The following is a 15,888-nucleotide window of genomic DNA, read 5'->3' as shown; positions in this document are numbered from 1 at the left end:
TCTCTCTGACTGTGGTCTAAAAGGTTATTTATCACTTCCCAGATTCCACAAGGACCAAGGGCCAAAATTGCTTTTAGTGATGTCACTACTGGGAAAATGTCTCCTTTCTTAAGCTAAAAAACAATTTCTTCCTCAGCAGCCTTACTGGCCAGCACTGTGTCTACAATTTAAATGTTTCACACAGCCACCGTGTGATTTTCCCTAGTTCAATAGGCTCATTCACCAACACAGCCAGGCTGAAAAGTGTCCAGATCAAGTTTCATCCAATTGAATTCACATTGGGACGAGAAAATGTCCATATAAGGCTGAGTTATTCCTGGGGTCCTCATCCTAGGCTGTTTCAGGATTGTTTTCAGGGATGTGTTCACTCTGGAGAGTGGATAGGATGCCACCAAGCACCCCTCCCCCAAGAGGTTCATGAAAGTATTCATTCCTGAGCTATGCACAAGTTCAACTTATATTTCAAGGGAGTAATTTATCCCTCGAACTTTAGTCCCCCCAAAAATCTCACTACAGCATTTATGTCCTCCAAAGTTAAACTTGAATCTTTATTTATGTGGGCACATAACTAGTATCTACAGTGTATTATTTGGTTTTTTGTTTCTGGGATGTGTATTTTTCATGAATATAAACTTTGATTTGAAAAAGCAAAGTGTACCATTTCAGACACTTAAGGGCAGATGAAGGGGGAAGAGAGGTTTTTTTTAACTGGAACCAGAAGACCTGCTTTTCTTTTGCTGTTCAGTATGGACTAACCTCCCTAATAGCACCCCTAACACGTAAGTCCACAAGACAGAAACGTTTCTCCTCAGTAATACTAGAACCATAATTAGTAGTAGTAGTAGTAGTAGTATGCACAAAATAGAACTTCTCCCATGCCACCAGTGTTTCCCTAGGTGCATAAGTAAAAACTGTGTTTCCTCAGAAACTGCCTGCTTGTCTTCTTTCCTGTGTTGTTTTTGACTCTGTCCCTTTGGTCTCAACCTGATCCAGCAGCATGGTGCATTGTCGAGGTACCTGTTCCGATGCTGCTACTGCTGTTCCTGGTGTCTTGACAAATACCTGCTCCATCTCAACCAGGTACGTCTCCTACCTCTTGCCTCAGGAACACACAGAAGGGTCCAAAGGTGGGCTCCATCTCTTAGGTCAAGGTTTGGCAAATTCTTCTTTAAGGGGCCAAAGTATGTAAACATTTTAGGCTTTCAGACCAGTCTCTCTGTCACAACCACTCAATTCTGCCATCATGGCAGGAAAGCAGCCATAGGTAAAATGTCAATGAATGGGTATGGCTATGTTCTAATAAACCTTAACTTATCAACGCTGACATTTGAATTTCATATGATTTTTACATGTCAAGAAATATTCTTTTTTTGATTTTGATTTTTTCCCAACCATTGTAACATTGTAAAAATTGTTCTTAGCTCCTGCCAGAGGAAAGCGGGCGGTGTGATGGAACTGGCTCCTGGGCTGTAGTTTGCAGACCCTACCCTAGAACCATAGGCCATTAAAACCATGCTTCAAATTTTAAAAGAAAGTTTTTCTCTTTTCAGAAATAAAGTGGAGAGGGAGTATTTAGAAACCCTAGCATAATGAATGTATATCAACTAAGAGCTAATTTTCAGTGTCTTCTCTAAGAACTATAATTTTCCTGAACTAGGAAAAGAATTGCCTCCCTAATTTTCATAGATTTCACCAGTCTTTCCTTTTTAAGCTATAAATATGCCTTTAAACTTATAAAAATTGTATCTTGCAATTGTTTGGATTTCAGATTTTTTTCCTCTCCTGAAATTTTCAAATTAATGGAAATTTAAATATGTTGTGTTTCTCTTTAGAGCATTTAGGAGATTTTAATAGTCCTTAGTCAAATTTACACAAAGCAGTATTTTTGTAAGTTAGCAGGCTGTTTTATAATTTGAACGTTCACAGAAATCTCACTTAGAAAAGTACTTCTTATAATTGCCCCCTCCCTAAGAAATTTACCTTTAGAAGTAAAGGGACTAATTAGACCATCTATGTTTAATGTCTTATAAGTGGTATTTATAATACTTTTCATTATTCAGGGAAAAATGTAGCCTTCTTATCGTAAGGTCTATTTTTAGGCTCTTAATAATCTTGGAGAACATTTTAGAGTATATTTAGTTTTCATTTGAATTGCTATAAACCAGCATGTATAAAACACAATCAAATACCATAGGACCTTTCAGAATGGGGGGTACATATAACAAGTCAGTCCAAACCCTTTGAATACATTTGTCATGGTGTTAGATGTTATAGCTGTTGTATATGTATCCAGACACCAACTTCATAAATATTTTGAGATGCATTGCAAAAATGTATTAACTATGATAAAATATATATGCATGAAAAATAAAGGTTATGAAACATATAAATAGACTAGAAAGACAAAAGCAATGAATGAGACCATTGATATACAAATATTTTGGCCATATGGCCATACGAGGCCCCAGGGTTGACCTGTCATCCCCTCTCACTGTATTACGGGAATTCAGGTACTTTCTACATCCCTCTTTCACTCATGGTTTTCATCCTGGCCCCTGGAAGCCTAGAGGCTCCTGTGGACACTGTGGGGACCACCACGTTAGGAGGGCAGAGAAATGGGTAAGGTGGAAGAAAGGTGGACCCTGGCCCCATACCATGCCTATACTGCCCAGCCTTGCAGCCAGAGCAACTCCACTTTATTTAGGGGTGGGAGTGTGGGAGTGTACTGAAGGTTTCATTTGAGGACAGGTCTCTACTGCTAAAACACATTTGAAAACCTCTGGTCCCATTTTCACACTTGTTTTCTCTACCCTGTTATCCTGAGGTACGTATTTTCCTGCCTTCTGAAATTTCACCACCTTAATTAATCCAGGACCATTTCCCTTGGTAATTCAAATGTTTCCAAACTCATAAGTGACATTAATGTTAACCACACCATAATGACCATCCTAAAGGTGACGACTCCTTATAACAGATGTGTCGACGGGAGTAATGATCCCTGATTCCCAAAAACCTAAGCCAGCCTTGATCCAGCTTCTGTAGTGAGTCAGTGGTGCAAACAGGGATAGGTCTTTCAGATTCTAATCATGGTGCCTGTGCAGTAGGCTGTGGCTAAACCAGCTTCATAGTGTCTTTTCCTTGCGGTGACTCCTGTAGAACTGGGTGGTGCCAGTTGATGTGGGTGATGCTTAGAGGCCTAAGGTTCAGGAGATTGGGAAGAGGAGGAAGAATGAAAAAACAAGAATTGGTGTGAATATTAATGGAGAAGGAAGGGTCACCTCTGGTCTACGTCGACTACTGGAAAGCAGAGTGAAATGAAAATGTTTAAGAATAAAGATGACTGTAAATGGTAATCAGAGCAACTGTCAGCCTCATTTGGCAGTGGACAAAGGAAAGTGAGCATAAAGTGAGAAAAGGAATTTAGATTCGCCTTTTCAGAAATTTCCTTGCATTGGAATGACTTACTGGGGGACATTGTGGCATCTCTGTCTCTGGAAATCAGATTTTAAAAGGCTGAACCCTATTTTATGTTCCTCATTTTGTGGAATAGGAGCTGGGAAATACTAAAAGAGAATGAGATCCATTTGTTACCATCAAAACTCAGATGCTCATCTTTTTTTAACATCAAGGAGCTGGTTGGGTTTTCCCACTGCTTCTTAAAAGCCTAATCCATCTTCACTAAATCCTAGTAGGGAGGCAGGTGGCAGTTGCTGCATTTTGCAAACACCCAGCCTAAGGCTGCACAGGCATTCACTTGCCAGGTGGGGAATGAAACTCTCAATCTCATAATTTCTCATTTACTTTTCTCCCTACATCATAAATACTGAGTGTGTACATACTGAAAAAAATTACATGTTCACCTCACACATGTGTTCATCCAGCAACCATGTGTTTATGCTGTATGCAGACTATTTATTCATGGGTATAATAAGGACAAGGACCATGGCGATATAGAGGTGATATAGAGTCACTACTGTATAGTGCAAAAGCCAGGCCTCCAAGAAATTGACAAGCTAGCTGTTGGGAGGCAGGGGCCAGTAAGGGGCATATGCATGAGACATATGACTGTACAGAAAAGCGCATGTTTAAGCACTGGGATAGGGCTGTGGAAGTTCAGAAAAGGAAAATCTTGGTCTTTGGGAGAGGTCATTTGACTCTGTAATTAGGGGAAATTTCCTAGGAGAAGTGGACCTGAGTATAGAGTACCCACTGGAGATCACCAGCTACTAACGACAGCAATAACAGCTGTGGGTATTGGCAATCACCTGTTTTGCCAGTGGTATGCTGAGCACTTTTCCTGCATTATATCAGTTGTTAGGTTTTTTGTTTTTGTTTTGTTTTTTTGAAATGGAGTTTTGCTCCTATTGCCCAGGCTGGAGTGCAGTGGCACAAACTTGGCTCACTGCACCCTCTGCCTCCCGGGTTCAAGTGATTCTCCTGCCTTATCCTCCGGAGTAGCTGGGACCACATGACACCACGTGCTAAGTTTTTGCATTTTTAGTAGAAATGGGGTTTCACCATGTTGGCCAGGCTGGTCTCGAACTCCTGACCTCAGGCGATTTACCTGCCTCGGCCTCCCAAACTGCTGGGATTATAGGCATGAGCCACTATTTGTGGCCAGTTGTTATTTTCTGAGATAGTGTCTCCAATTTACAGATAGGGAGATTGAGGCTTAGAGAAGGCACATAGTGGCAGATCTTGGATTTGCCAAAAAATCCAAGTCTGTTTTGCCTCCAGGCCCAAGCCCTTAACCACTGTGCATTTTTAAAATAGCCAGAGGAGGACTCATGACCACCACCTGGGGATGTTCTTTTCTACTCCTTGCAAAGCCAGGGTCCGTACAAGTAGAGCTGGCAGAGCGCATCTTGTTACACAGCAGAATTTGTGGAGGAGGACAGGAAAGGTGAAGGAGCAATGAAGATGATGAACTCACCATAACTGTAATCAAGCAGTTATCCATCCAGAAAAGGCTGGTCAGGGTGGCCTGGCCCCTCCTCCTTTCCTCAGGCAAGTTAGCGGTCAAAGCGTCTGGGAGTCTTGGCTGACTGTTCTCAGAGACTTTCAGGCAAAAGGACCTTACAGCCTCCCCTCTCCCTCCCAGCACTGTCCAGGGGCCTGGCGAAGAACCCTGCTGTGAGACTACAGGCTAAGCACTCAGCAAGAATGGTGTACTTACTGTTTCTTATGGGGTCTGCACACAGTTCCTCATGAAAATGTCTCCCTCAGTGCACATCTTGTCCATTGTGGACACAGGCATCTGTCCCAGCCATGAAGTTGGCTTTAGGTCAATGTTCCCCTATGTATGAAACCCACCGGTGAGCCCCAGGACTCTTCCTGATGGTTCCAAACTGATCTGAACATTCTAGAAAATCCTTTTTTCAATCTTTATAGGCAAATAGCAGAATTCCATAGATTTTTCATTTTTGCATACAACAGGGAGTTGTTTGCCAGTCAATAAAGTAGAGCATGTGTTATTAAAGCTTACTAAAATGTGTTCTTTATGAACCCAAATTGGTGTCTTAACGTAGTTTCTTAAGGACTCAGACTCATTCTTTTCAGACATCTAGCTGCTGAGGCAATGCCTGGTGACCCTGCAAATTTGTGAATGTACACACGCAGACAGTGGGATTTGCAAATGGGGAAAAGAACACTTTGCTACCACCAGTGTTGCCTTGAGTTGACCGTGTTGTTCAGTTGCAGTCATTCTTGTCTTGACATTTTACTTCTCTTGATTATTCAGTTCTTGGTTGGTTGGTTGTTTATTTATTTATTTATTTTTGAGACAGAGTTTCACTCTTGTTGCCCAGGCTGGAGTGCAATGGCGTGATCTCGGCTCGCCACAATGTCTGCCTCCCGGGTTTAAGTGATTCTCCTGCCTCAGCCTCCCAAGTAGCTGGGATTACAGGCATGTCCCACCATGCCTGGCTAATTTTGTATTTTTAGTAGAGACAGAGTTTCTCCATGTTGGCTAGGTTGGTCTTGAACTCCTCACTTCAGGTGATCCACCTGCCTCGGCCTCCCAAAGTGCTGGGATTACAGGTGTAAATCCGGCCTTTTGTTTATCCATTCTATTTTTTTTTTTTTTTAATCACTTTAAGCATTGCATTCCTCTTCAATGTCACCTCTGGTCTACGTCGACTACTGGAAAGCAGAGTGAAATGAAAATGTTTAAGAATAAAGATGATTGTAAATGGTAATCAGAGCAACTGTCAGCCTCATTTGGCAGTGGACAAAGGAAAGTGAGCATAAAGTGAGAAAAGGAATTTAGATTCACCTTTTCAGAAATTTCCTTGCATTGGAATGACTTACTGGGGGACATTGTGGCATCTCTGTCTGGATTTTCTTCCAGCAGAAGTGGGAATCAGATTTTCTTCCAGCAGAAGTGGTAATGGGTATAGGCAGTGAGCTGTGGGCTAATGTCAGAAGTCTGAGAACCACCCTATCTGTACCAGTCTCCTGGGAGAAGCTTCTAGGTAAAAATGACTTCAGTCAGGTATAGCAGCAGTTTGCCTCTGCCTCTTCATTATTTGAGTAACTTGGGTGAGTCCCTTAACCTTGCTGAGCTTCTGCAATATGAAAGGGTTAGGTTCAGTGACTCCCAAGGTTCTTGTGTGACTTTTTGACCCTTGCCATGGCATCCAGCCCAGAGCTGGGGGCATGCAGAGTGCCGCCCCGCTGCACCAAAGCCATGAGATGCTTTGTGTGGGAAATGGGGGTAGAATGGAAAACAGTATGAGCTGTTTGTTTTCCTGTGGCGTTCCAAAATGACAGGCTCATTTCTCTTCATGATATACCTTGTATCCATGGTAAGGACTTATTCTAGAACCACAAAACTCAGTGATGTTTCATGTTGCCTCAGTTTTGAGGCACCAGAATCTTGTAGAGTTGTCTGAGAATGTGAATGAACAAAGAGGAGCCATCTATCTGTATCTGCTTACAGCAATCCTGCCGGTAGTGCTGCTGTAATATATAGTGATAAATAAATAAAATAACTGGTAATGAGATGCTGGTCAAATGCCAGGCACCTCGGTCATTCTCAACAGTGGGAGTGTACTGTAATGTCCAATGCCTTTCACGGCCCTTTTCTGCCTTGGGCTATTATTGCAAGATAGCTGGGAGCCTGATGGATCTGTGCTGCATCCCCTTGAGAAGGGGACCAAGTGACCCCAATGCACTTTGATGCAGTGTGTAAAGCGTGCAGCCTACTTTCCTTTGTCATCCCTCTGGATAAGATTTAGTAAGTACATGTACAGATTGTTGCCTGTTGCTATTTGATCAGAAATGCCAGCAGCTTCCTGTCTTCCTAACGAACGAATATACTGGTCAGAAAGATCCCAGATAATCTTGTGAAGGTCAGGCCAGAGAAAAACCTGCTGCTTCTGGGGAAATATACACCTCTCTCCCCTTCTTACCTCATAGTGCCTCTCCCCAACCTGCTCTGCCTGCCAAGACTGTTTTTAGTGAACATAATGTTGGTCTCTGTCTTCTAAGCCTTTGCGGCAGACTCAACTTTGTAGTATCTCCAAACGTTCTCTTCCCCCACCCCTTTCCTTGCAGTTAGCTGTTTCAATGACTCTCTTTCTCATAGTCCATCAATAGCTAAAGCACTCAATGACTTTTCCACATCAGGTTTGGTCGGTTCATCCCAAGCCAGTTGGCAGATCTCCAGTGACTCCTCTTTTCTCCTCCCCCAGAGCAGCATGTACATCTCAGAAAAAAAAGTAAAAATACTGTACAGTTTATCTCACTAGATTAGGAAAATGATGTAAAGGTTCTTAAGAAGAAACAGTTCTTTCAGAAGCTGGCATTGCCATAATAGGTAGTCTCATCACAGAGCATCCAGACAGCCATTCTTTCAGCGACAGCAGTGGTTCTGAATCCTCCACCCCCGCTGACTGGTTTAGAGCTATTCTGGGCAGCCAGCTGATGGTGAGAGCTCTGGAGAGATGCCTCATGTGTGCATGCTTCAGAAAGAAGCTCACATGTGTGTCAATATGATAGTTTGAATTAAGGCCCATTTATAGACAATGGTAATCTCCACACCCAGCTGTTGCATGGCAAATGCTACTACTCTGGCTATAGATAGAAAGGAATTAAGACACCTATTTGTCAGAGGCCCCAGGCTGTCTGGAAGAAAACAAACTGAATCCTCATGTTTCCCGGTGCTTGGTTCAGAAGCTGCTAGGCATATGGCTATGGCTTAGTGTGGCTCTCCTGGGAGCAGCCTCTCTGGAGCCTAGCTCCCACCTGCTGTGGGCATGTTGCAAGACTCAGGGCTCAGGAGGGTGAGGCCCAAAGCCCTCTTCCCCAAGTGGGCCTTAGTGCTCAATCCTTTGAGGTAAGGCCCGGTAAGCAGCTGCCATGTTAAATTGGACTCTGAAGTGCTTCCTGATGTGAAATTTCAGTGCCTTCTGGGAGAGGAAAGTAATGTTTGTTGAATGAATTATTGCATGAGAAAGGGAGGGAAAGTTATATAAGGGTACTCAGGCAATTAGGAACTCCTGCAAGGCAATCGAGTGCTCAGTGCGAATGACTTTGACTTCCTCCTAAGTGTGCAGCTCCTGAAGACAAGAATACCAGCCACTCACTGGCACTTACTAGACACCGGGTACTGTGCTATTTTACGTGTTTTAACTAATCCATAGCCTCACAAAGTAGCCTGTGTAGTATTTTTTAAATAGATGATAATACTTTGGTTCAGAGAGCTTAAGTAGTAACCTGACCTAGGTTAGACAGGAGGAAAGTAACAGAGCTGACTCTTGAGGTTTTGAAGACCCAGTAAGTCATTTTCTCTTCCTTGTCCAAGTTCTGAATAATTGTGAGATGCAAGAGTCAAACAGATGAAGATTAAAAATATCACCTTGAATACGAAATCATCTGATTGGAAAATTACCACAGGACCAGCTGTAGGCAAATCGGTTGTTAATGTTTTACCCCTGAATCAGAATGACCAACCCACCCTTTACCAGGCCCATCCAACAAGGTGAACCTCTCTATGGATCTGAGAAAGTAGGTTCCTGGTGACAGGTGGTTCCCGAAAGAGAGTGAGGAAGGGCCTGAGCCCACCTGCACTCTGCTGCTCCCTCCAAATTTGCCCAGTCCCTTAAGTTCACCTCCTTCCCTGAAACAAATGAGAGGCATTAGCCTAAAGGAAGTCCCTGACCACAGAAACCCAAAGCCAGGGAAATCAAGACTAGCACCACACTGGGATTTAAACCCAGGTTTTCACCAGTCCACTAAGGCACTCCTTCCACAGGGTAGGGACTCAGAACCCCAGAACTTTAGAGATCATGAAACAGCCTCCCCTCATAATAGCGGAATCTGGGGTCCAGAGGGCTTGAATGCCTCAACCAGGTTACACAGTGGGCAGAGCTCATTCAGATTCCCTTCCCTATCCTGCATCTTCTCTTCCCTTGCCCTTCTGAGCCTCCTGGAGGACAGACAGGTGTGTCACTTTACACAGTATGTCTACATGAGCTGCCCTGGGGTCCCTTTTGGCGGAACTCTATGTAGATCTCCCCCATCTCTTGGGCAGCATGGAAGACAGGCCCATGCTCATGGCGGCAGAAGGGTGAGGAACATTTGCATCCTGGAAATTTTGGGGTCTCACCTTTTATTAATGGTAGCAAAGGCAACTGGGACTGTTTCCAACAACACTAGTTTAAAAGGTCAGCTGATCCAAGGAGTCACCATTTCTGTAAATCTGAGCCTTCTTTTACAAGTCTGAACCCCATGTGGAACATGAAGCAACCCCTTTATGTTCTTTGTGCCTTCCTGTCATGACATGTTCTAGGTACACTGGAAATATGCTGAGGGAGTCCGCCCAGGTTTTTAACTTTAAGAAATCCACCTTTGAATCAGCACATCCAGTTTCCTCATAAAGGAGGAAGCAGGTGACATGTGAATACACTGTGTTCTGATGAGCAGTGTTCGGATGTGGGGATCTGGCAGCTCAGGCTGACTCCTCCTATGCCCTCCCACCCACAGGTTAGTGTGTGCGGTGGACACCACGCTGCCTGGGCTAGGCTGGGCCAGGCCGTCATCTGTGATCACAGCTAGGCAAGGGCTAGGTGGGGAGGTGCCTTAGAGTGGAAAAGGGAACTTTCCAACCTAAGTTGTCAACATTACCCCCAGTGCTCAAGAAATGTGAAGAGGATAGATTAGCTTCAATGTTTCCCAAATTCACTTAGTGTGGAAAATGAAATGAAACCATTAAGTAGCTCCTACCCCCAATGTCCTCTTCCCTTAGGACAGAGAGCAAGATTCTTTGGGGCATTTCTCTTTGTCTGGAACAGTTGTTGTCCAAGGGGTCTAACTGCCCACTTTGAAGTCCACGCTCTTCTAAGCAAGGCAGCGACTGTGGGCACATTCCTCAGCTGTCATTCTTATTTGTCCTAAGGCATTGAGACTTGTTGGGGCAAGGAAGTGATGATTGGCCAGAGACTAGAGAATGCATTCATAAAAAGAAAAAAGCATATGAAAGGAGACGTGAGTCACTGTGGCTGGAGGAATACATGCCACTTTGATTTAACATTCACTAAGTCATGTCCTGCTACAAGCAGGACTCCCATGATACCCCAGGCCATGACCACCTGAGTCTCATCTTTGAATGACTTCCACGTGCTCTGAAGAACAGCCACAGATTCAGATGTGCAGATGATATTGTATCATGTCTCTCAACCTAATTTCTAACTTTGAGCTCTCATTCCACTGGACGGGTGGAAAACTTAATTTGTTATTCTTGAGCGATTCCCTCCTTGGGGATATATGAGGTTTCAGGTGTCCCCAGGCATTAGTAGATATATGTTGCCCTTGAGACATCATCTTCCCATCTTTATGGCTCCTCAGGCCCTGCTTGGGAAGTAGGAATCTTTTACCTACGGTCACCCGTGGTCCTATATGCCTTGATATGCTAGCACTAGGTGACAATTGTGCTGGTCACCTAGAAGCCCCATGTCTCTGGTATCCCCTCACTCCCAGGCAAACCAGGAACCTGGGAGTGGTCATAGAAGATCCTTGCCACTTCTCCAAACTGTGTTTTAAAAAAAGGTGAGGGGCAGACCTGGACAAGACCCATAGACTTTTGTTTCCTCCTCCTCCAGCCCAGGAGAGTGTCATTTTCTAATGTGAGGCTGGAGGAAACCTGCACACTCGCCTGCTGCTCCAAGGTGTTTGGTCTGTATTGAGAAACCTCCTTCTTCACCTTTTCCCCTGGTAGGTAAGGGCTTAGAGAGCCTAAATTTTGGAAAACAAAAGCCAGTGAGAATTGAAGACTGGATGTCTTCTTGCCTCCACTCCCCACCTGGCCCCCTAACCTTAACTGGGGGAATGAGCACAGAGCCTGAGTCCTGCTTGAATGGGGAATGTGGAGAGAAGAGAAAGGAGAAAATACACAATGGGGACAAACAGAAGCAAAGAGAGCGAAGCCAACCATCACACATGTCTTGGGGTGGCTGGAATTCCTCCTTCCATTGAGAGTCCCATCTCTACAGACATTTGAGAAACAAGTTTGTGAAAAGTAGAAGAGGAAGTGGCTAAGAGAATTTTGCTTCAAATAGCTTTCTTACCTAGGTGGGGTGATAAAGTTCCCAAAAGTTTTGGCAAGTGGATCCAGGTTTGACAGTGTTTCAAGTGGTTTCCGCTTCTCTCTCTTGCCTTCTATGGAATGCCTCAGTTGGCATGGGTGGGGTAGAGAGAGCATTTGCTAGACTTGCATTCATCCCAGGAACGAGGCAGCTGAGGTTGAATGACTTCATCAGGATGCACCCCAGTGTGGGTGGAGAGGGGTGCTCTGGGTATGTGCCATGCCCACATCTCACTTCCATCAAAGCAACAACAGAGAAACTTGGTTAGGCCTCAATGTGAGGCTCCTGACCTCACTTAGTGCCCTGTCCCCAGTCCCCAGCCTGGAGCTTGGCCAAAGCAGACCTTCCACGTGTGTCTGTGGATTGAAGAATGAGTATGAGGACCCAAGCAGCCTCAGTATCAGCCCTGGGTTCATGCTGCCTTCACACAGCTTTTTAATATATACCAAAAGGAGCAGGGAGGTAGTAAAGGAAAAAGAAATACTAGCTCAAAGGAGCTGCCCTTTCTTGTTGGACCTGCTCTAACCACACTTAGAACTGACTGCAAGGGAAACTACTTCCTGAGCAGAAGATCCAGTGGAGAGAGGAGGCTAAAATGGGAGGGACAAATAGTCTTTGAGGTTCAGAAAGAAAGCATCTGTCATGCTACAAAGCCACAGTAATGAAAATGGTGTGGTGCTGGCATAGACATAGATACACTGTGCTACATAGATCTATAGACCATGTGAACAGAATAAGAAGCACAGAAATAATGCCTTGCATATATGGCCAAATGATTTTTGGCAAAGATGCCAAGACCACACAATGGGGAAAGGACAGTCTCGTCAACAGATGATCTTGGGAAAGCTGGATATCCACAAGTAAAAGAATGAAGTGGGACCCTTACCTTATATGGGAAAATTAAAATGAACTAAAGACCTAAAAGACCTAAAGCTGTACAACTTTTAGAATAAAACACAGGAGAAAAGTGTCAGAACATTGGATTTGGCAGTGGTTGCTTGGATATGACACCAAAAGCACAGGCAACACAATAAAAAGTAGACAAATGGGACCACATCAAACTTAAAAACTTCTACACATCCAAGAAAAGAGAGTGAAAATCATCCTACAGAATGGGAGAAAATAACTGTAAACTATATATGCTAAGAAGTTACTGTCCAAAATACATAAGGAACTTCTTCTACAATTTAACAACAACAACAACAAAAATAACCCGATTTAAAAATGGGCAAAGGACGGCCGGGCGTGGTGGCTCATACCTGTAATCCCAGCACTTTGGGAGGCTGAAGCAGGCAGATCATGAGATCAGGAGTTCGAAACCAGCCTGACCAACATGGTGAAACCCCATCTCTACTAAAAATACAAAAATTAGTCAGGCGTGGTGGTGCATCCCTGTAATCCCAGCTACTTGGGAGGCTGAGACAGGAGAACAACTTGAACCTGGGAGGCGGAGGTTGCGGTGAGCTGAGATCATGGTATTGCTCTCCAGCCAGGGTGACAGAGTGAGACTCCATCTCAAAAAAAAAGGGTGGGTGCCGTGGTTCATGCCTGTAATCCCAGCACGTTGGAAGGCTGAGGTGGGCAGATCACGAGGTCAGGAGATCAAGACAATCCTGGCTAACATGATGAAACCCCGTCTCTACTAAAAATACAAAAAATTAGTCAGATGTGGTGGCAGGCACCTGCAGTCCCAGCTACTTGGGAGGCTGAAGCAGGAACCTGGGAGGTGGAGCTTGCAGCGAGTCGAGATTGAGCTACTTGCACTCCAGCCTGGTTGACAGAGTGAGACTCCATCTCAAAAAAAAAAAAAAAAAAAAAAAAAAAAGGCAAAGGACTTGAAGAGACATTTCTTTAGAGAAACTATACAAATAGCCAATACGAAAAGACAGCATCACTAATCATTAGGAAAATGTAAATCAAAACTGCCATATATCACCTCACACCCATCAGGATGACCACTATCAAAAGAACAGAAAATAAGTGTTGGTGAGGATATGGAAAAGTTGGAACCCTGTGCACTGTTGGTGGAAATGTAAAATGTTGTAACTGCTATGGAAAACAGTATGGAGTTTCCTCAAAAAATTAAAAATGGGTCTATAATACTGAGTGTATAGTCAAAAGAAGCAGGATCTCAGAGTTATTTGCACACCGGTGTTCATCACAGCATCCTCTCAATGGTCAAGAGGTGGAAGCACCCCAAGTGCCCTCAGCAGATGAATGGATAAAGAAAATGTGATACAGCCATACAGTAGAATATTATGTAGCCAAGTGTATTTCTTCTTTTCCTTAAAAAAAGAAGAAAATCCTGTCATATGCTACAACATAGATGAACCCCAAGGACATTATGCTAAAGTAAATAAACCAGTCACAAAAGGACAAATACTGTATGATTTCATTCAGTATTTCCAATCATCCATGCAGTAAGATTTCTCTCTCAGCCTCAATACTGATTCCATTCATAAAGTTTGTCTACTTTTACTGTATTTGTCAAAGACAGTATTTTGACTACTTTAGATACTTCAAATGCTGAATGTAGTAGTCAAAATACTGTCTGTGACAAATACAGTAAAAGTAGACATACTGTATCAATAAAATCACGCAGTATTTGAAGTCTCTAAAGTAAGTCAAAAATCATGGAAACACAATGTTTTTTTTTTTTTTTTTTTTTTTTTTTTTGAGACGGAGTCTTGCTCTGTCACCCGGGCTGGAGTGCAGTGGCCAGATCTCAGCTCACTGCAAGCTCCGCCTCCCGGGTTTATGCCATTCTCCTGCCTCAGCCTCCCGAGTAGCTGGGACTACAGGCGCCTGCCACCTCGCCCGGCTAGTTTTTTGTATTTTTTAGTAGAGACGGGGTTTCACCATGTTAGCCAGGATGGTCTCGATCTCCTGACCTTGTGATCCGCCCGTCTCGGCCTCCCTAAGTGCTGGGATTACAGGCTTGAGCCAGCGCACCCGGCTGGAAACACAATGTTTAAAGGGCACTGGGGCTAGGGAGAGGGGAAATTAGTGTTTAATGGTTATAGAGTTTCAATGTTGCAAGATGAGAAAGTTCTAGAGATCTGTTGCAACAATTGTGAATATACTTAACACTACTGAACTCTACAGTTAAAAATGGCTAAGATGGTAAATTGAATGTTCTACTTTTTTTTTTAATGACAAAAAAAAAAAAAAAAGCTGGTGTGGTGGCATACACCTGTAGTCATAGTTACTCGGTAGGCCAAGGCAAGAGAATTGCTGGAGCACAGGAGTTCAACGCCAGCCTGGGCAATGTCACAAGACCCTGTCTCAAGAGAAAGAAAAGATACAATACTACAGTGAATGTCTCTGAAGCAAATGCCTTTATATTATAAACGTTTTGGCCGGAGGCGGTGGCTCAAGCCTGTAATCCCAGCACTTTGGGAGGCCGAGACGGGCGGATCACGAGGTCAGGAGTTTGAGACCATCCTGGCTAACACGGTGAAACCCCGTCTCTACTGAAAAATACAAAAAAAGCTAGCCGGGCGAGGTGGCTGGCGCCTGTAGTCTCAGCTACTCGGGAGGCTGAGGCAGGAGAATGGCCTAAACCCGGGAGGCGGAGCTTGCAGTGAGCTGAGATCCGGCCACTGCACTCCAGCCCGGGTGACAGAGCAAGACTCCGTCTCAAAAAAAAAAAAAAAAAAAAAAAAATTATAAATGTTTTTCTCTGCAAGGTGGGCCAAGCTGTGTTACCAAACAGTAGTTATTCTCAGCAGCCAGTGACTTTGGATTTCTGGCCAGACTCTCTGTCACCAGGCCTTCCCCAAACAGCCTGGCAGGGCAGCTCTGGCTTCCCCACCCCTACGCTCCCCAACAGTGTGCTTGTGGAGGGGCATGCACCTGACTTGAAATGATCTCCCCAAAACATGCAATACATGAAAAACACGAATGTTCCAATTTCTGCTCTCCACCTCTCTCCCACCATTTCCTCAGGTCTGGGCTTCAAATCACAGAAGGTTGACATTCTCTTAAGAACCAATCGGCCAGACGTGGTAGCTCATGCCTGTAATCCCAGCACTTTGGGAGGCCGAGGCGGGTGGATCATGAGGTCAGGAGATCAAGACCATCCTGGCTAGCACGGTGAAACCCCATCTCTATTAAAAATACAAAAAAATAGCCGGGCGTGATGCCGGGCACCTGTAGTCCCAGCTACTCGGGGGACTGAGGCAGAAGAATGGCGTGAACCCGGGAGGCGGAGCTTGCAGCGAGCCGAGATTGCACCACTGCCCTCCAGCCTGGGAGACAGAGCGAGACTCCGTCTCAAAAAAAAAAAAAAAAAAAAAAAAAT

At 44.2% G+C, this 15,888-nt stretch overlaps 1 protein-coding gene across 8 annotated transcripts in view; it reads left to right on the top strand.

The window, feature by feature from the left end:
* Positions 1-15,888, top strand: part of SLC44A3 (solute carrier family 44 member 3) — a 75,138-nt gene that overhangs the window by 45,664 nt on the left and 13,586 nt on the right. For 6 of the 8 annotated variants that reach the window (XM_023231030.3, XM_023231027.3, XM_023231024.3 and 3 more), the window contains one exon: positions 994-1,080. In XM_023231030.3, the coding sequence (XP_023086798.1) occupies positions 994-1,080 (87 nt within the window). The remainder of the gene's footprint in view (positions 1-993; positions 1,081-15,888) is intronic. The other 2 variants (XM_023231026.3, XM_023231025.3) reach the window with 1 other exon arrangement.

Source organism: Piliocolobus tephrosceles, chromosome 1 (assembly GCF_002776525.5).
Source record: "Piliocolobus tephrosceles isolate RC106 chromosome 1, ASM277652v3, whole genome shotgun sequence".
NCBI lineage: Eukaryota > Metazoa > Chordata > Mammalia > Primates > Cercopithecidae > Piliocolobus > Piliocolobus tephrosceles.
Note: the sequence above shows the minus strand (reverse complement) of the source record. Positions and strands in the feature narration are given on the sequence as shown.